This window comes from Doryrhamphus excisus, chromosome 21 (assembly GCF_030265055.1).
Source record: "Doryrhamphus excisus isolate RoL2022-K1 chromosome 21, RoL_Dexc_1.0, whole genome shotgun sequence".
In the NCBI taxonomy this organism is placed as follows: Eukaryota; Metazoa; Chordata; class Actinopteri; order Syngnathiformes; family Syngnathidae; genus Doryrhamphus; species Doryrhamphus excisus.
In genome coordinates, this window is record NC_080486.1 from 2,789,832 (window position 1) to 2,811,316 (window position 21,485).

General features: G+C 41.9%; 1 protein-coding gene across 7 annotated transcripts in view; it reads left to right on the forward strand.

The window, feature by feature from the left end:
• Positions 1-21,485, forward strand: part of myripb (myosin VIIA and Rab interacting protein b) — a 111,742-nt gene that overhangs the window by 51,167 nt on the left and 39,090 nt on the right. For all 7 annotated transcript variants that reach the window (XR_009120454.1, XR_009120453.1, XR_009120452.1 and 4 more), the window contains exon 3: positions 8,563-8,784. Coding sequence is in view for 4 of the 7 variants with exons in the window: in XM_058059355.1 (XP_057915338.1) it covers positions 8,563-8,784 (222 nt within the window). In the remaining 3 variants the exon portion in view is untranslated. The remainder of the gene's footprint in view (positions 1-8,562; positions 8,785-21,485) is intronic.

Here is a 21,485-nt window from a genome sequence, read left to right on the forward strand (position 1 = left end):
TCATTCATTTTCTACCACTTATCCTACTTGTTCTTGATCCTATCCATCCTGGTCACTCCCAATGAGAACATCATTCATTCATTTTCTACCGCTTATCCTCACAAGGTTTCACGGTGGGTGCTGGAGCCTATCCCAGCTGTCTTTGGATGAGAGGCGGGGTACACCCTGGACTGGTGGCCAGCCAATCACAGGGCACATATAGACAAACAACCATTCACACTCACATTCATACCTATGGACAATTTGGAGTCGCTAATTAACCTAGCATGTTTTTTTGGAATGTGGGAGAAAAACTGGAGTACCCGGAGAAAACCCACGTGATTTAGCCATTTTTATGCTTGAAATGCTTAATTTTCAATAAAAGTAAATAAAATATGCATATGTTTGATTAATAAAAGGCCAAATGAGGGCACATAACAGTATGAGGTGTGAAGGAGCTCCATTTTGCCTCCAAATATATTAATAACAAATTTGATGAAATATCAATTATTTTGCCAATTCCTTGCCCTGAGTATGTACTGTATACTGCATACTGTGTATATATATATATATATATACCACATGTACTCTATATACTACACAAATAGGTAGCATAACGGAATGTCTGCCTCTTTAATTCAGAGTTCATATCAGTGTCAGCAGAGCACAGTGGGCATGTGAGACCAATTGATTTAGTGTGTGTGTGTGTGTGTGTGTGTGTCATATTGTAGCACACACACACACACACAGTTCAAGTAGAGGAAGTGGGATGTGGTTGACAGCAGGTTCTAATAGGCGTGCGGAGTTCCCAAGGGAGCGCCATTATGTCAGGAGCTCCATCCAACGTTGTCCACAGACACAACCTACGTGTTTGTGTTTTTGTTTTTTTCGAGCGTGTTTCCCTTGCGTGGTGAAGCTGTCCTGTCGCCAATTCGGTGAACGTTGTACATTTGTGAGCTCTTCTTCACCACAGAAATAGCTTTTTTTTTTCTCCCCGGCGGCCATCGCAGACCTCCACTTAATAGACGGCGAGCACTTCCTCTCACTCTCGACACTTGTAGCCCGCAGCCGAGCGTGCACCTTGAACACAACACAACATAACGTGTCATTGCAGGTAATATCATTAGGAGAGGATGCTGAAGGTATTTTTTAACGAGATGTCTTCTTTTTTTTCTTTCTAAAATAATCCAGACTTTTTTTCCTCTCTCGGGATGGACTTAATCCCTCCGTAAATGAAATCGGGAAGCCTTTTCTCTCTGAAGTAACGTCAGGGTTAAATCCTTCATATCCGTAAGCTAAACATATTCCCTTCTTGTCTAAATGATCCCACCTTGCTGAGATTGCACATTATTTCCTCCAGCTTCTTATCGCTGATGTTTCACCCTCTCATAGCTCCCAATGCAGGCGGGGGGTGGGGAGGGGGGGCGGCTCTGATTGAGAATTCTTATCAGCACAGCCCACATTTGATTAGAATTCTTTCCCCAAATGGAGGGCTCAGTTTTTTGGTGTGTTGGCTGACTAAAGTCCCCTGATTACGCCGAGGGTTCATTTTAGTGCAACAGGAAAGGGAAGGACGAGGAAGAGTCAAAGGACTCCATGCTGTTTTTGAGAATGTACCGTATAGCCAAGAGTCAAGGTCTGTATGACAGGAGTGCTGAGAAATCTGATGATTATCTGTACAACAGGTACTTTGCTGTTTTTGACCATCTACTGCTTTGCTCTTTTTAGGAATCAACTGAAAAAAGACGAGTCAAATATTATCTGTGTGACTGTTTTTAGGAATCTACTACACAAACTCTCATCAACGATTATCTATATCACAGGAGTGCTTTGCTGTTTTTTGGAATCTACAACACAAACGCTCATCAAATATTATCTTTATCATAGGAGTGCTTTGCTGTTTTTAGGAATGTACGACACAAACATCAAGATTATCTATTTCACAGGATTGCTTGCTGTTTTTAGGAATCTACGACACAAACATTCATCAAAGATTATCTAAATAACAGGAGTGTTACTGTTTTTGGAATCTACTACACAAACGCTCATCAAAGATTATCTCTTTCACGGGAGTGCTTTGCTGTTTTTAGGAATCTACAACACAGACGCTCATCAAATATTATCCATATCATAGGAGTGCTTTGCTGTTTTTAGGAATCTACGACACAAACATCAAAGATTATCTATTTCACAGGAGTGCTTTGCTGTTTTTAGGAATATACGACACAAACATTCATCAAAGATTATCTATTTCATAGGAATGCTTTGCTGTTTTTAGGAATCTACGACACAAAACGCTCATCATAGATTATCTATATAACACGAGTGTTTTGCTATTTTTAAGAATCAACTTCAAAAGCAAAGATGCAAGTGAAAGATAATCTGTGTAACGCCTTTTAGGAATCTACAAAAAAAATAAAACTCCAAAAAAATAGTAGTCAAAAATGATGTCTAACACTCTTTTCAAGAACCATCTGCAAAAATGCTGGTCTCACGTCTACATAACAGGAGTGATCGACTGAAAATACTTGCCAGAGATGATCCGTTACAGGAGTTACTTCAGCGTTTTAAGGAATGCACTGCAACACCACCGGTCAAAGATCCTCTATAATGACAGGAATTCAACGTATATTTGTAGAAAATCCTGTAGCGGGGTAACGGCGTGGTGTTCTGCAACCTGATATCATGCCATAACCGCATGATATGAATTATGGAAAAGTGTCCGGTTTTTCTATAAAAAATGTAATAACTGTTTTGTGTTTAAGGCAGCAGGCTAGGGATGTAGCATCCTAGGTGGTGGTAAATCATCGGGAAGTAGGGCAACAGCGTGGGGGAGGGAAATAGCGGGAATTATAGTGGAGACTGAGGGTTTAAAAAAATAAAGATAGTACGGAAAAAATTTGTTTGATAATTTTTTTTTTTTTTACCGTTTTTGATCATTTGCATTGAAGCTGCTGTTATTGTCCCGCGCGTTGCCCTTTAAGACTGCTGGAGCCAGTGGAAGAATTACCCAACAAGCTAAAACTTTTGATTTGATTAGTCTTAATGAGCACAGGTCTATTAGTCCCCCAACCCCCCTGGGGGGGCTTGCAAGCCACTGTCATGCAAGGAAGACCTTTTTCGGTATGAGGTGGGTCACCTTGAACGGCCTGCAGATGATCTAAAAAAATGCATCGAAATTATCGGAAAGCCGACGTAGCCTCGTTAATTCATGCAACGGCTGAACAAAGCGCGGAAAAATGAACATGATTAATAATGTATGGTGTAGAAATTAGCCGCATTTCCCTTCACAACACAAAAGCTCCACTGCTGTGTTTCGTTCTGCCAACCGGAGGTTGGCGACGGTTCACGCTGAGGGAAGCCGATATATATTAGCGTTGTGTGACCCGGGTGCGACTCCACGGTAAAAAACACTGTGGGCTCTTTTGGCTCTCTTTGCTGTAATTTGATCATTTCTTACGTTGTGTTGCGTTTGCTGTCGAGTGTGTTTGCTTATCATTATCTTTGCCACTTAGTGGAATTGGGTATCTTACACACAAATACCGGAAGAGGAAAAAAGCTCTTTTTGTGTAGGAAACCATTGATAAAGAACATTATGTAAGATGTTAGATTCATTGATTACATTGATATGCCTAATTAATCATCATAATATGCATATTGGGCTGCACGGTGGTCGAGTGGTTAGCACGCAGACCTTACAGCTTGGAGACCAGGGTTCCAATCCCACCCTCGGCCATCTCTGTGTGGAGTTTTTTCCGGGTACTCCGGTTTCCTCCCACATTCCAAAAAAACATGCTAGGTTAATTAGCGACTCCAAATTGTCCATAGGTATGAATGTGAGTGTGAATGGTTGTTTGTCTATATGTGCCCTGTGATTGGCTGGCCACCAGTCCAGGGGTGTTACCCCGCCTCTCGCTCGAAGACAGCTGGGATAGGCTCCAGAAAATGAATGAATGAATGAAAATACAACAAAAATTATTATTATTATTAGCATTAGCATTATTAGCATTCAAGTCAAGCCATCACATGACAACCAAAACTCCTTGAAAAGTTGCATGACTGGTGACGGATCAGTCGGGAAACCAGAAAACCCGCCTGATTCGCCAGGGGTGTACCCCGCCTCTCATCTGAAGACAGCTGGGATAGGCTCCAGCATCCCCTGCGACCCTCGTGAAGAAAAGCTGTAGAAAATGAATGAATATGCATATTTAAGCAAATGTTACACATTTTTTGTTCAAATTAACCAAGCATGAAAATGGCTACATTTGCTAAAATGTAAATGTAAACATTACTGTCACTGGAATGTAATTGTGTGAGACACACAAGCACCAGACTTGATCTCAGAACAAGGCACAATAATCCCCACCTGTTGTCAAGTTCAAATCTGACTGGCTTATTGGTTAGTATGAGTGTAAAGGTGACTATAGGGGTGTTATTTTGTGTCTAGAGGGCTCTAATGTTTAAAAAGTGTATTTAGAAGGTTGTAATCTAGTCCATCTAGTCGGGTAATTATTTTAAACGCGTTGCCCTTTCCGCTAAATCCGCCATTAAAAGGCAGCACGAGAAAAAACATCCACTGCACTGAATTGGGACACTTAAGAACCCCCCCTCCCCATTTGGAACCTCTTTACCGTGTTTCGTAATACCTCTCTTTGAGTTACAACGGCGAGCAAGTATCGCCGCTTTTGCAAGCGCGCACGCCGAAAATCAAAGCGACATTTTGAAATTGCTCCAAAGAACCAAGCTCCACATCAATGCTCAATTACCAAGTGCTTTTTTTTCCTTCTTCTTCTACTGTACTCCTCAAAGCAGCCGAGATCAATAAAAAAAACACACACTCCATCAAAGGCGGCGCTATTAAGCCCCTAGCTTGTTCTCTCAGTGGCACAAAAACATGTAATCATAATAATAATAATAATTTATTTGGAGAGCACTTTCAAAAGCCCGCGTTGACCCAAAGCAAGGACACAGGCATGTTATTGAGCACGCTCCGAAAGCAGGAAGTGGGTGAGAAGGTCGAGGGTGCGATGAGGCAAGATTATTTAAAATGTGCTCATAGTTTTTTTGACTTTAATGGACGCCTTGTAACACATAATGAGAGTCTCCTGTAATTGGAGTAATTATTATTATTATTTTTTTTAACAGTGTAAACAACTCTGGTCACTTAAGAGGGGCCGGGGGGGGGGCAACGTAATTTTGTTGTGAGGGACAGTGGCCATAAAGTGCACACTCCCATGCCCAGACACCCAAGGTTTTTTTGAATCAGGTCATAAGCATATGGAGGACTTCCTTTGGAGCCACATAATAAAGTATTTTTTAATTTTTTTTAAATTAAATTAATTAAATTAATTAATTGATTAAATTAATTATTAAATGTATTTTTATTAAAATTTTTAAAATATTTTTTACTTTTAAAAAAATTTAAATAGAAATATAAAAAATGTCTTCAACACCACCATTTAGTAACTATTATTTTTTTTAACATGAGCACACCCATGTGTATGCTAGCATAAGAAAAACTAGCGGTTCTAAAGATGCTATTAGATCCAATAACAAGCCGAGTACTGTACTCCCTTGATGTAGGGGGTGGGGGGGGTTAAAAAAAAAAACGTTTATTTTTCCCAGGGTGTTTATTTATTTATGAATGACTCCTCCATACGCATCAAATGCAAAGTCTGATGCAGGGTTTATGTTTTCTTGTTTCATACTCTACTTACCTGCGGGCTGCTGGAGGTAGACTCCGATGAAGGATGGGCCGCGTCAAGTAGTAAATAACAGGGTTTCAAGTCCTACAAAGAGAATATAAAAGATAAATATAAGCTATAGTATTGTATATTGTAATATTGTCGTGAGTTGTTTTGTAAAAAGTTGCTCAAATTATGATTTATTGTAGTAGTACTAGTACTAGTAGTAGTAGTAGTTGACTTACTACCGCTGACATGCTGTGCTGCCATTTTTGTTTTTGCACTGCGATTGTGGTTAGTGTTCTCCCACTGTTCCACTGTTAGCTTGCCCAATTAAAGTGTCTTTTTAAGCAAGCTGAAGGGTCTTTGACTTTCATGTCAAGTGGGGTGGGGGGGTGGGGGGCACATATCTAATCCACGGCCTAATTGCTGATCCCTCCAATATGTAATGCACTGTGTGGATACGGATATGAATACAATGGTGTAACCGTAGAATTGTTATCAATCCCAGAAGAAGCTGCCAAGCAAGAAGTGTATGTTATTATAGCTCCAGCACCATGGACAGCACCTTTTTTATATATGCAGTAAAACCCAGCAGATTTACTCGTCAAAATGTCCACCGTTCAACTCCTGGATGGCTATAATGTCATGTTGAAAAGGGGTGGCGCTAATGTGCATGATCTCGATGGCATGTTGAAAAAGGGGGTGGGGCTAAAGTGCATGCCGCTAAGGCTTTCTTGCATGTTTAGTTTTTTTTTTTTTTTTTAAGCCAAAGCACAAAGTAGAAATCTGCTTTGTCCATTTAGGGCTTTATCTCCACTTTGATGACCCTAAATAATACAAATATTTTTATCCAGGCACGCTTGTTCGTGTTGGTTGGACGAATGAAGTACTATGAAGGACTATGTACTATGTCTGGTATTGCTTTGCCATATTAACATAAACATAAACAAATCCCATTTTGATGCATGGTGCAGCAACTGTTTGTTTACTTCTTTCGGGATATGATACATAAATGTTAGCATTGTCTCCACCCCCCCTCCATGCCGTTAATATTCCACATCTAATGATGCATAAGAAATGCAATCAGGGGCGGATGTTCTAGAGGAGCGACCTTAATAACTTATTGAAGAGGGAGATTGCGCTGCAGACCCCCGGCACACATACCGTCCCTTGCTGACAGGTGCGGAATGCCTTTTCCTTACTTCCTTACTTCCTTTTTCCTTTACGTAGCAGCATATGTTCTGCACGGACTGGGAATCAGATTTGCAGCCTTTTTACGTGACTTTTTTTGGTGCGATAAGGTGCGGAGTGAGTCCTTTAGCTTGTGTATCACGATCACCGCTATCTGGAGGGACAGCTTTGTTAGCGAAAAAGGCTTTGCTACACATCTTAAAAGGAATCCCGAAGCTCTATATTAAGCTAGCACACCGGCACTAATATTAGCACTTGAGCTCACATAGCTATGCTAACATGTTTCTCGCCATTTGTGCCTTTTTTTTGTTGAGAACGACTGCTAAATAACCCGCCATGGGGGCAAAAAAAAGTGGCGTGTGCCAGCAATTTGATAAAGTGATGAACGGTATTGAATTCCATCTCGCCAGGATGTACAGGAAGTCCGCAAACAACAATAAATTTCTTTTATTTCAGTTATTTTTCTTTGTTTTCTGCATTTAAACGTACTTTGGTACGTGACAAAAAAAATTTAAAAATGTAAAAATAAAAAAAACAAACATAAAATCAACTGTAGGGGTGCTATTTTCATGCTCAGAGGGCTCTAATAATGTTTTAAAAACATATTTAAACAGGTTTTATGTGCTCCAACTATTGAAAAATATTAATTCATTCTCTACCGCTTGTCCTCACGAGGGTCGCGGGGGGTGCTGGAGCCTATCCCAGCTGTCTTCGGGCGAGATGCGGGGTACACCCTGGACTGGTGGCCAGCCAATCACAAGGCACATATAGACAACCATTCACACTCACATTCATACCTATGGACAATTTGGAGTCGCTAGTTAACCTAGCATGTTTTTTTGGAATGTGGGAGGAAACCGGAGTACCCGGAGAAAACCCACGGGGAGAACATGCAAACTCCACACAGGGTTGAATTGAACTCGGGTCTCCTAGCTGTGAGGCCTGTGTGCTAACCACTCGACCACTGTGCAGCCCCCATTAAAAAAAAAATAATAATTAAAATTAAATTAAAATAATAAAAAAAAACTTAAATCATATTAGGAAAGCAGGAAGTGAACAAATGTAACAGTTACTGATTGTAAAAGTACCAGATGGAGGGGTAGGATTTAATAAGCTTTGCTTCTTCCTACTCCTTTTGGACATGTGGAACTGTGAACTGATTATGGGATGCACTCAATTGTAATCTGATGCATGTTCATATGAAATAAAACCATTGCCATATCAAATGTATATTTTGTTAATATTTTTGAATGGATTAATAGGATTCACATGAACATTTTTCAAATGACTTTTCATAGTAATACAGAGGTACTATCATCCATTTTAAGTGAGCAATTAGTGAATTGGTGTGGAAAACCAAACCAGATAAAGATCTTTGCTATGTAAACACTCTTTAGACGCTCTTTATTTGTTTTTGGTGACCTTCCTTGCGGCGTTATTTACGCCTTTTCCCTATCGTTGTTCCTCATGTCGCTTGTGCCTTAATTAATAGAAGTGGCACGCTCTCTAGATTGAGGATGCTGGGGAGGGGGAGCGCGGCATGACGGGGGGGGGGTCTTCCAAGCCAAAATGCCAACCACAGCGTCTCTTCCCGATTTATTCCACATCGCCGTCACATTCTACCTCTTGACCAGATGCTCTCCTCCCTCCTCTTTTTCGTCCCTCCCCCTCTCTCTCTCTGCCTCTCTCTCTCTCTCGACTCCAGCGAGATGAAGCAGGAGCTGGCGGAGGAAGGCAGCAGATGCTCCATCCTCTCCAAGCAGCATCGTTTCAACGAGCACTGCTGCATCCGCTGCTGCGCGCCCTTCACCTTCCTGCTCAACCCCAAGCGCCGCTGCCTGGACTGCCAGTACAACGTGTGCAAGACCTGCTGCGCCTACAACAAGAAGGACAAAGCGTGGCTGTGCTCCGCGTGCCAGAAGGGCAGGTTAGCATTCACACACACACGCATGCGTTTGGCAAAGGGGGGGGGGTGCTTTGACACTATTTAAAGAAAGGGAGGGGGGGTTTGTGACTTTTGACATTTCCCACTGAAAGTGTACTTGAAGTGAAAGTGTTTTGATGCTATCTCCATCATAAGTTGCATAATTAGGCGTTAAAAACATGTATATATACGGGGGGGGGGGGCCTACCCCAACGCCTTTGGGTGTTGCATTAGTGCCGTGATTCCACGCTGGTTGGGGTGTAACGTAAATAACGTAAACGTTAACGACCTCATGCCAGTTATCTTATTATATATGCGAGGTAGAGGTCAAGCTGCAGATGCTTTCCAAAAATGTGTCAGTATTTTTTTTTTTTGGGGGGGGGGGTATTGAGTTAGTGCACTTGCCCCCCCCCCCCAGAGGCAGGTGTCGGCGGCATAATTTGATGATGTCAAGGTTCGTTTTTTGGGATCCGCCCCTCACACACCTCCATCGCCGTCTCTCTCGGTGTCATGTTCTCATTAGAGGTTTAGACTTTAGACCACAGATGGGGGGGGGGCCGCCCGATGTGACAACACTGCCGCGGACCAGCATCATGTAAACGCAGCACTTATCATTAGCGCATTAAGCGGGCTTAAATCCGCTCGGAGCATGAATTACTCTCTCTCCGGGCGGAGTTGTGTCATCGGAACTGGTGATTTTGCAGCTAGCAGAAGGGTATTTTGGCTAAACGGATATTAGCACACTTTTCCAAAAGATGACCGGAATTAGGGTTTTAAAATTAGGGTTTTATTATTTATTCAGACAAAAAAAAAAACAGCCTGGTGTAATCTCTTAATTTCACAAATAATAAAATGCAAAAAAATTAAGGTCTAATTTTGGGGGTACTTGACGATTAATAAATAATTTTTGTAGGCCGCATTTTTTTAATAAAATTTGGATTTTGATGAAAATTATTGTCTAAAATGCATCAGATTTTGTCCCGTGAAGAAAGAATTATTAATTATTAAACGTGTTTTCACCTCCCACCCAGAGGTCATTGCCCCCCCATCTCCATGCCGTCATCACCGGTTGACTCTTTATTGTCTCTTTGTATGTTTATTGCGTAAGAGGTAACAAAACACAAAGGTCCAAACCAACAGTATCCAGTATCGCTTGGACACGATGAACATCCAGCAGCAACACGACATTTTGATGAAAAATATACCGAAGCGACCTACCTAAGTCTAGGTTTTATTAGTTAATTGTTTCCTCCTAGCTCATTGGGAAGTGAGAGCCTGATGTCACTTTGACGTCCTTCTTGTCTTTTATTTCCTGTGTACCGGCGGAGTAGTATCACTTTTCACTGTACTTTCAAGCCAAATGCTTCTTGTAAAAGTACTGGAGGCAGGCTTCCATAGGTTTCTCAGTCTTAAAACGCTCCTTTTTCGGGAAATAGAAACATGCACTATCGCTTGGATATGACGAACATCCAGCAGCAACGCGACATTTTGTCATTTTGATGAAAAATATACCGAACCGACTTACATAAGTCTAGGTTATGTGTTCATTGTTTCTTCCTAGCTCCTTGGGAAGTGAGACCCTTTGACGTCCTTCTAGTCTTTTATTTCCTGTGTACCGATGGAGTAGTATCGCTTTTAACTGTACTTTCAAGCCAAATGCTTCTTGTAAAAGTACTGGAGGCGGGCTTCCATAGGTTTCTCTGTCTTAAAACGCTCCTCTTTCGGGAAATAGAAACATGCACTATCGCTTGGATACGATGAACATCCAGCAGCAACGCGACATTTTGTCATTTTGATGAAAAATATACAGAAGCGACCTACCTAAGTCTAGGTTATTTGTTCATTGTTTCCTTCTAGCTCAGAGGTGGGCAAACTACGGCCCGGGGGCCACATGCGGCCCGCCAAGTGTTTGAATACGGCCCAAAGTATTTCATTGAAACTTAACATACAACCTGGCATCATGGTACAACCTTGGTACAGCATGGTACAAGTACATATAGCTGATTGCACTACATTTTTACAGATACAATAATTCCAGGTAGACTGTTACGTGTAGAATATATAGTATGCCCCCCCCCCCCCCCCGTCAATTTTGTTAAGTCAATGCGGCCCGCGAGTCAAAAAGTTTGCCCACCCCTAGCTCCTTGGGAAGTGAGACCCTTTGACGTCCTTCTAGTCTTTTATTTCCTGTGTACCGGCGGAGTAGTATCACTTTTCACTGTACTTTCAGTGAGATGATGAAATGATCACTGCAAAGGACAGCACTGGAGGCGGGCTTTCATCGGTTTCTCCTTCTCTGCACTTGATCCATCCATTTTTGTCTTAAAACACTCCTCTTTCGGAAAATAGAAAATCCAGTATCGCTTGGACATGATGAACATCCAGCAGCAACACGACATTTTGGCATAATGGCTATTTTGATGAAAAATATACCGAACAGACCTACCTAAGTCTAGTCTCCTAGCTCATTGTGAAGAAAGGGAGAACTTCGTCATGTGTGGCATCATAAAGGAACGTAATTTCGCTTTCAAAAATCGAACAATATCAAAGATAATTCCAAACAACATACAGTATAAGATATTTAAGCAATGTTGATGAATCATGTCAGGGACCCTTTTAAAGATGGTGGTGATAAATGTTTTCATAATGAGGCCAGACTGCTCGTGCGTCCTACCCTATCCTACTGCCCTTTCCTCCCTACCGCTGCCCCCCCCTCTTGACCCCGCGGCTCTCATCTCGCTTAATCATCTGCTCTTTCCCTTTAACGGTCCCCACGCCGCTTGGAGCTCAGGGCCAAAACAAGAGTGGAGGCAAAAACTCTTCATTTTCCCCTAAAAAGGTTCGGACTGAACCACTGGTGTGTGGAGGTGGTGCAGTCGTTTTATTTCCACCGCACCTTAACCTCCATCAGCGGTCCAAACAAACCTAAATCCAATCAATTGTTCTTCTCGAGCTCCTCATTAAGGCAATTAAATCCAATCCATACAAGTGTGTTTGCGAGTCTAATGCGTATGAGCGATGTGTGTGCTACGGTTACAAATTCTACTCTTGCTGGGAGGGATCACACTCGTGATGACGGACAGCCGCCGCATATAAGAGAGAAAGAGACACCATTTGGTCTGTTCCTCTGGGAACGAGAACATGGCTTTCAACATACAGATGATGGTTGCAGAGTCATGTGTTGTGTGTATTTGTCCTAATTTAAAACAGAGTGGTACCTCGCTTTATTTTTTTTATTACTCCTGTACAGAACAGGAAGTACAAAAAATAACACATTCATTTTCTATGCTATTTAATCCTCATCGCGGTGGCGGTGTATGCTGGAGCCTATCCCAGCTGACCATGGGTGAGTCTATTATGTTTTTATGTCCACTATATTGTGTAATATAAACATAAAATAAACTGTAGGGGTTCTATTTTCATGTCCAGAGGGCTCTAATAATGTTAAAAAACGTATTTAAACAGGTTTTCTGTGCTCCAACTATGAAAAAAAATTCATTCATTCATTTTTTTTACCACTTAGTGTCCTTTGCAGTGATCATTTCACTGATGACTTCTTTGCAGGAACACATTTACAAGAAGCATTTGCTTGAAAGTACAGTTACAGTGGTATATATTCATCAAAATGTTGCGTTGCTGCTGGATGTTCATCATGTCTAAGCGATACTAAATGTTTCTATTTCCTGGAAGAGGAGTGTTTTAAGACGGAGAAACCTATGGAAGCCTGCCTCCAGTGCTTTTCCAACTTTTACAAGAAGCATTTGGCTTGAAAGTACGGTGAAAAGCAATACTACTCCATCGGTACACAGGAAATAAAAGACAAGAAGGACGTCAAAGTGACATCAGGCTCTCACTTCACAATGAGCTAGGAGGCAACAATGAACTAATAACCTAGACTTAGGTAGGTCGGTTCGGTATATTTTTCATCAAAATGCCAAAATGTTGCGTTGCTGCTGGATGTTCATCGTGTCCAAGCGATATTTGATGTTTCTATTTCCTGAAAGAGGAGTGTTTTAAGACAAAGAAACCTATGGAAGCTTGCCTCCAGTGCTTTTACAACTTTTACAAGACACATTTGTCTTGAAAGTACTACTTAAAAGCGATACTACTCCATCGGTACACAGGAAATAAAAGACAAGAAGGACGTCAAAGTGACATCAGGCTCTCACTTCCCAATGAGCTAGGAGGAAACAATGACCTCGGTTCGGTATATTTTTCATCAAAATGCCAAAATGTCGTGTTGCTGCTGGATGTTCATCATGTCCAAGCGATACTGGATGTTTCTATTTCCCGAAAGAGGAGTCTTTTAAGACGGAGAAACCTATGGAAGCCGGCCTCCAGTACTTTTACAAGAAATATTTGGCTTGAAAGTACAGTGTAAAGCGATACTACTGCGCCGGTACACAGGAAATAAAACACAAGAAGGACGTCAAAGCTACCGCAGTCATGTCTTGTTTACATAATGTCTTCGAAACATTATTCCATGATAGCGACAAGGCTGCAAAGCATAATACGTGTTATGTAAACATCTTTTCACAGCGATATATCATGGGGGTTGCCACGGCGACAATATATAATCAAACCCCATGACGCTCATTGAGAGGCCGATTTAAAACAATAATTGAAGGACAAGCAACTCCAGAGTTATTTATACTTATGATTCTGTACAAATAAGGCGACTAGTCTTCATCAATTTTTTTATAATTTTTTTTTTTCTGGTTTGCTTTTCCTCTTCTTGCATCAGATGATAATTCATAATCTAACTTCCTTTCCCGACTTTCTCCAACTGGCAAAGTCCCCAATTTTTCCACATTTACATGAGAGATGCTGCGCCCGTCTGTGCTTAATCTGCAGAAATGGATGGCTTTGTGCCTGCACGTATACGTTCTTCAGGCTGTGGAATAATGCAATTATATGGCCCAGTGTGTGTGTGTGTGTGTGTGTGTGTGTGCAGAAATGCCAATACACTTAGTGGGAAAACGGTTCTTTCTATCACATAATGTCACCGTAAAGCCTGACTGTGAGTGGGAGGGATTACTGCGGCACACTATGGAAATATATACTACATACATACATAAACATGCACTTGCTGGACGCAATATTAGGTATTGTGTAATATATAAATGTAAATGGGACTATAGGGGTGTTATTTTGTGTCTAGAGGGCTCTAATGATGTTAAAAACAGGATTTAGAAGTTTGTGAACACGATTTTAATGCTAGAACTGATTTTGTAGAACTATTATGTTGGGTCATATGAGTGTACAGGTGACTATAGGGGTGCTTTTTCATGTCTAGAGGGCTCTAATCATGTTAGAAATTGTATTTAGAAGTTTGTGAACAAGATTTTTAATGCTAGAACGAATTACTAACTGGGTAACAAGAGTCCAAAGGTGACTATAGGGGTGTTATTTCACGTCTAGACGGCTCTAATGATGTCAAAAACAGTATTTAGAAGTTTGTGAACAAGATTTTAATGCTAGAACGAATTACTAACTGGGTAACAAGAGTCCAAAGGTGACTATAGGGGTGTTATTTCACGTCTAGAGGGCTCTAATGATGTCAAAAACAGTATTTAGAAGTTTGTGAACAAGATTTTAATGCTAGAACTAATTACTAACTGGGTAATAAGAGTGCAAAGGTGACTATAGGGGTGTTATTTCACGTCTAGAGGGCTCTAATGATGTCAAAAACAGTATCTAGAAGTTTGTGAACACAGTTTTAATGCTAGAACTGATTGTGTAGGACTATTATGTTGGGTCGTATGAGTGCACAGGTGACTATAGGGGTGCTTTTTTATGTCGAGAGGGCTCTAATCATGTTAGTAATTGTATTTAGAACGTTATAGACAGGTTTTTTTCTATGCTCAAACTAACTTATTATCTGCTATACTGGGTAACAAGAGTGTAAAGGTGACTATAGGGGTGTTATTTCACGTGTAGAGGGCTCTAATGATGTTAAAACCAGTATATGGAAGGTGAATATTTGCTTTATAAGGAACCAGTTAATCCGAGGATTACTAGATGTGATGGAATTTCAACTCTACTTCGGTCAATCGCAATTTGATTGGAATTCCACTCCCTGTTTGCAATTTCAATTAAAATTCATGGACTTGGGTTGGAATTTGCAATGTTGTGTGTGTGTGTGTGTGTATCACGCATCGAAAGTGTGACAGGAAGCGACACGGCCCATGTGACCCTGTCATGGCAGTATAACACAATAGCTGTCATACACAAGACTGCACATTAATTAAATCATAGTTTATGGGTAATGGAGGCCAAGTTGCCGGGGGGGTTGGGGGGCAGTGGTATTATTACACAAGCTGAAAAGCACATAAAAATAAATAGTTTATTCTGGTTGTGACATATCACGCATGTGATATTATTCTTCCAAGGAGCAGCTAGTGCCATGTCCTGCGTTGTCTCCGGCACTTCCTGTTTCCACAAATGGCCACTTCTAATCACGAGGTTCCTTCAACCCGTCGGAGCATCCGTGAGGAAGACAATAAACGCATCCAGATTGTTTGTGATTAGCCGCTTGGCACCTTCCACGACGTTCCCCATAATCCGCCATAATCGGCGTGCATCATTGGAATGGCGTTCCCATTCCCGTACTGTCTCCTGTACAAAACTCCTACCGCCCTACAAAAGTTGTTTAAGTTAGTAAGTCAACAGCATCTGTTTTTCTCCCCCCCCCCCCCCCCCCCCGCATGCGGAATGATGCATTCCATCCCTCAAGGGGTTCCACTCCAGTCGCATTCGGATGCCGTTGTTGTTTTCTTAAGACACCTCCACCGAGCCCCGCCTGCAGACAAGCCCCTGCAGCCATGTCTTTTTCGTTCACCTTCAGGGGGGTATTTTTATCAGCGCCAGCCAGCGAGACTCTCGGACCAACAAAGCGGCCCCCGCCGCCTACGTCTCAACTTGAATAATTTACATGTCTGCGTCCTGCTCCTCGGTTCCCACTGTGTGCTCGCCTTGTGTTTTTATGGCTATTTACACTCGGCAAAACAAGGTGACGCCGTTCTTCACTGTGCCTTTAAATATCACGGGAGCTTCGTTAGCTGTGATTGACGCCGTTTATATATTTAGGATTCAAATATATTCATTAATTAATTCTCTAAATCAAGCTTTTTTTAAAAAAAAAATAAAAATAAAATGAAGTAAAATACAAATATAAGGCATTCAAAAACAATGACAGTGTTCCACACTGGTCACTAGGTGGCAGTATTGTTCTGTAACTGTAATCTTTAGTGAGACACACAAGCACCAGACTTGATCGCGAGAACAACAAACCGCTTTAAATGATCTCACAACCCCGGCACAATATTTTTCCAACATGGGCCGTAACCCAAGATGAATTCTGAACCCCCAAATTCACTTCCTGCCCCCCCCCCCATTCAGCGCCCCATCACCGGAACACATTTTTACATCAGCACACACAAACATGAGTCTTATTGATGTTTAATTTTCTCTTATTATAGCTACCATATTGGGTAATAGGAGCGTAAAGATGAACATAGGGGTGTTATTTCATGTCTGGAGGGCTCTAAAAATTGTCTATGCTTTAACTGGAACAATCAGTCTTATAAATGAGTGAAATTCACTTGCTATGTTTGGGTGTGGAACCATTTACCCTGATAAACGATGGATTCCTGTGGTGGCAGTATTATTGTTCTGTAACTGTAATCTGTGGTGAGACACACAAGCACCAGACTTGATCACGAGAACAACAAACTTTGATTGCCGCTTTAAATGATCTCACAACCCGGCACAATAATTTTCCAACATGGGCCTTATCCCAGGCTGAATTCTGAACCCCTAAATTCACTTCCTGCCCCCCCCCCCATCACCAGAACACATTTACATCAGCACACACAAGTATGAGTCTTATTGATGTTTAATTTTCTCTTATTGTAGCAACCATATTGGGTAATAGGAGTGTAAAGATGAACATAGGGGTGTTATTTCATGTATGGAGGGCTCTAAAATTGAGTTTTATAAATAAGGGAAATTCACTTACCATGGTCGGGTGTGATAAATGATGGATTCCTGTATATATCTTCATCCTGGGGGGGGCATCATTGTTGGAGCATGGAACAAACGAAAGCCGACCAATCAGAGCCGTGCGATCCGCATCATCGGCGTGACGCTGCACCATAATTGTTTGCAGTCTAACGTTGTGACTACTTTCTAAATCACGTCAGACAGAAGTAAAACCTTTTTTTTTCTCCCAATCACACAATCTCCCATTCCTTCCCGCTTCATCATGGCCTTATCCCGCGGAGTCGATCGTAACTCCCGGTGGCTATTTCGGAACACTCATGCACGACACAAGACACCGCACACGCCCAGTGCGCCGAACGCTTAGCTTGAGACAAGCCGGGCGTTTAGCTTTGACCGAGATCCATTTAAATGCCTTGCTGTGATTTATTGAAACGGCCTGAATCGTACGCGGTGTTCTGTGTGAAAGGCTTTGCTGGAAGCTAATTGGCTATCGGCTTCGGAGCGATCCGTCTTTGTCCTTATTGTGTTTCGCCGAGAGTTTGTGCGTGAGACCCCCTGCGCTCCATGATAGCGGACAAGGTTGTGTAGCGGGTGATAAATCACTCCCTATCCAGGTAAACAAGAGAGAGAGGGGGCGGGGCGTACACGTTTTGCTCCTGGAGGGTGTGTGAATTTCATCGAGCGTATAAATAGCGCTTGGCATTTTCCAGATCTTCCTCGGTGAGCCGTTTGTGTCTGTCAGGAAGCTGGTCGGCCTCCAAGCACTCGGGCTGCGATCTGGGATCCGACGCTCCACGTGATGCGGGTCATTCTGTGGCTAGCGGCGCTCAGGAGAGTGATTGGAAATCTCATGATACTTAAAGCGGTTTACGCTCTAAGTTGGATGCCGGGGGTCAGAACAGAAGCAAGAAAATGTGAAATGTGCTTTAGCGGAATTAAAGAGCGACTTCATTATAATGCCTTTTATAATCTGGACATTTTTTCTTGTTCCGTTTTTACTATCCATTGTGATCTTCGGAAAGCGACACTCCAGAAGGCGATGGCGGATCCGACTGACGGCACGTATGCAGGCTCGGCCTCCTGGTGGGCGTGCTTAGTCCCATTCGGAGCTCTCTAATGGCATTGATAACGCGTGATAATGGCTTTTTAATGGACTACCAGCAATGCATTATCTGGGATTCACTTAAAGCTTGGAAAAAGTCACCGATGCACGAGGAGTAGCGCTTCCTCGGAAAACTCTGGTACCTTTCTTCACGCACTGTAGCGTTTTTCCTTGTCGGTTCATCTGAAGCTTGTTGTTTTGATTAACGGAGGAAGTGGTTAGGGTTCAGACCAGGGACAAACACATGTAGATATGCAAAACGTTTTTCAAATTTCAAGAAAAAAAAAACGCATCTCAGCTTTGTGATGTACGTGAAAAAGCGTATTATGGGTACACGCCTCCTACCTGGCAACATCCTTCTACCAATATATTCACCAGCTCTCCTCTCGACATGTCCCAACCGTCCCAGTCTTGCCTCTCTGACTTTATCTCCAAGGTCTCCAACATGTAAATGTCACTCTGATGTACTCATTCCTGATCCTATCCATCCTGGTCACTCCCATTGAGAACCTCAGCATCCTTATCTCTACTACCTCCCGTTGTGGTTCCTGTCTTTTTTTTTCAGTGGCACTGTGGAAAAGACAGGAAGTACAAATGCCCCCCCCCCCCCCCCCCCATTTTTGCTTTTTGGTTTTCTACCGTCTTCTTTATAAATTATTTTTGGAATATTACGACTTTCTTTCCATTCTTCCAATAATTTTATGACTTTATTCCCATAATTTAGCAAGTTTTAGGCAAAAATAATTAATTATTAATTAATTATTAATAAATTTTTTTAGTTGGATTGTCATATTTCACATTTCAATTCTATGCCACAAAGATATGTAGCCTCACAACCTTCGCAGTTTGTTGTAAAATTGTGACTTTTGTCTTGTTAGAATACGTCATTTTGACTTTATTGTCATAAAATTACAGCGGTCTTTTCCATTCATATTGTTTTTCTTTCTTTTTCAATTATTAAAATGTTCTTTTTGTAAATTTTCATCTGATAGTTATGACTTTATTCCCATAATATTTTAATATTTTTAATATTTTTTTTGTTTCTCATAGCATTACGTTTTTTCTTATATATTTGAACTATATGCTATTAAAATTAAATCATAATAAAATGAAATAATAATAAATAATCAATAAAACGTTCTTTTTCCTTGCAATATTTTGATTTTATTCTTGTAAAATTACTGCAAATTTGATTATTTCATTAATCGGATGTCAATCGATTAATCATCGATTAATGGTTCTAGTCCCAATACTTTTGTCCATAGTACCTTGTCGTTGCAACCCACCGTCTCTAAATGAATGTTTGAAATGAATTACAATTAGAAGAATATGCTAATGTGTGCAAACTGCCATGGGACTTCTCTCTCTCGCACACACATACACACATAAACACACACTAATTTGCATGCTTTCGCTCTCCGCCGTGGCTGGCCGTGCATGGCTTTGGGCTTCTTGTCTCATTGCGCCGCCTCTCCGCTTTCCCCCGCGCTTAAAAACGAGTCTCCGCTGCGGAGAGGCCAGGCCTCGTTTCAACGCCATTTTCCACCTGGGCTGTTTGAACTCATTAGTTGAAAAGAATGGGATGTTATTAAGTCGGTTAAGTCCTGGGCCTCCTGGGGACGGGCTGCTCGGTACTGGCCCGTCTCCCAATATGCTTGTCCCCCTTGCACCCATTAGCGAGACTGCCATGTGTGTTTCTCCAATACTAATATTGCTGTTATATCGCTGTAATGGAGGCGATTACATGTACTTCCTGTTACGTCCTGTAAATGCCGTAATTATAATCAGGGCGTTTGATGACCTCAATTGGAAGCGGGTGACCAGGGTGATAAGTGAATTTCAGCGAAGTAGCATCCGTTATTCATACGGTAGAACCTTCTAAATACCTTTCTAAACATTATTAGAGCCCTCTGGACATGAAATAGCACCCCTATAAATCACCTTTAAACTTCTGTTATGCAATATAGTCAATATAACGTGATAAAATTAGACATTTAAGACGTAAATAAGACTCATTCCAGTGCTAGGGTAGCCAAGATGTGGGGCGGACAGGATGTGTCGGTGGGTGTTCAGAGTTGAGTTTTAGCTTGGCGTTTGTTAGTGATTTTTATTAGGCATTACTGTGAGATAATCAAAACCTGTAATAAAAGACTGTTGTTGTGGTGATCAAGTCTGGTGCTTGTGTGTCACTGATCAAAACTGATACTTGGTGACTAGTGTAGAATACTACTTATTGGTTTTGAATACTTTATATTTGTATTTTAGTTTATTTAGACATTTGTACGCTTCATTCATTCAGTCATTTTCTACTGCTTATTTTCACGAGGGTCGCATGGGGGGGTGCTGGGGGCGAGAGGCGGGGTACACCCTGGACTGGTGGCCAGCCAATCACAGGGCACATATAGACAAACAACCATTCACACTCACAATTTGACAATTTGGAGAGGAGGAAACCCACGCATGCACGGGGAGAACATGCAAAGGTGCAATTGAACTCGGGTCTCCTAGCTGTGAGGCCTGCGCGCCAACCACTCAACCACCGTGCATGTTTACCTCAAAGTCCATTGATTAATATCAATCAATGGAATTTACATTTAAATGTGTAATTAGCCGTCATATTTGAACGTATTTGAAATCACTATGTAAATTGCTAATGCTAATGAGCTAGCGCATTTGCGTATATTTGACAATTTTGTATGTTCGGGTGTATAGTGCTTCAACATCAAGCCCCGCCCTCCAAACCGGACCGTCACCCACTGATTTATAGTACAACATTCCTTTCTAGTTTAATTTCCCGCATGTTACCTCCCACGCTAAGGTCATGTATGTAATTAGCATGCCGCTAGAGGCTTTGGATTTTGTGATGCGCGCTCGCTTTTTTTTGCTAAATGACACCCTTGTTTTTATACGTTACATGACCAGAATACATCGCCGGTGCTCATCATCACCCTGACGGATTCTTTCCTCGGTTGGATCCACCCTGGTGACGGCAGAGTGCAGGGCATTCGCATGACGCCCCCAGAGAAACCCCCACACCCAGAAAAATCCCACCGCTCAGTCTGACAGTCAGACAGAGCGTGGGAGAGCGCGATGGCGATGATGAATCAAAATAGGAGGAGAACTCATTCATTAATTTTCTACCACTTTTCCTCACAAGGGTTGCAGGAGTGCTGGAGCCTATCCCAGCTGTCTTCGGGCGAGAGACGGGGTTACACCCTGGACTGGTGGCCAGCCAATCACAGGGCACATATAGACAAACAACCATTCACACTCACATTCATACCTATGGACAATTTGGAGTCGCTAATTAACCTAGCATGTTTTTGGAATGTGGGAGGGGAAACCGGAGTACCCGGAGAATGCAAACTCCACACAGAAATGGCTGAGGGTGGAATTGAACCCTGGTCTCCTAGCTGTGAGGTCTGCGCGCTAACCACTCGACCGTCGTGCCGCCCAAGAAAGTAATTATATATTTTTTTTAAATTATAAAAAAGACAGTAGAAGAGGAGGAATTAGAGATGAGGATGCTGAGGTTCTCAATGGGAGTGACCAGGATGGATAGGATCAGGAACGAGTACATTACAGAGGTACATTACAT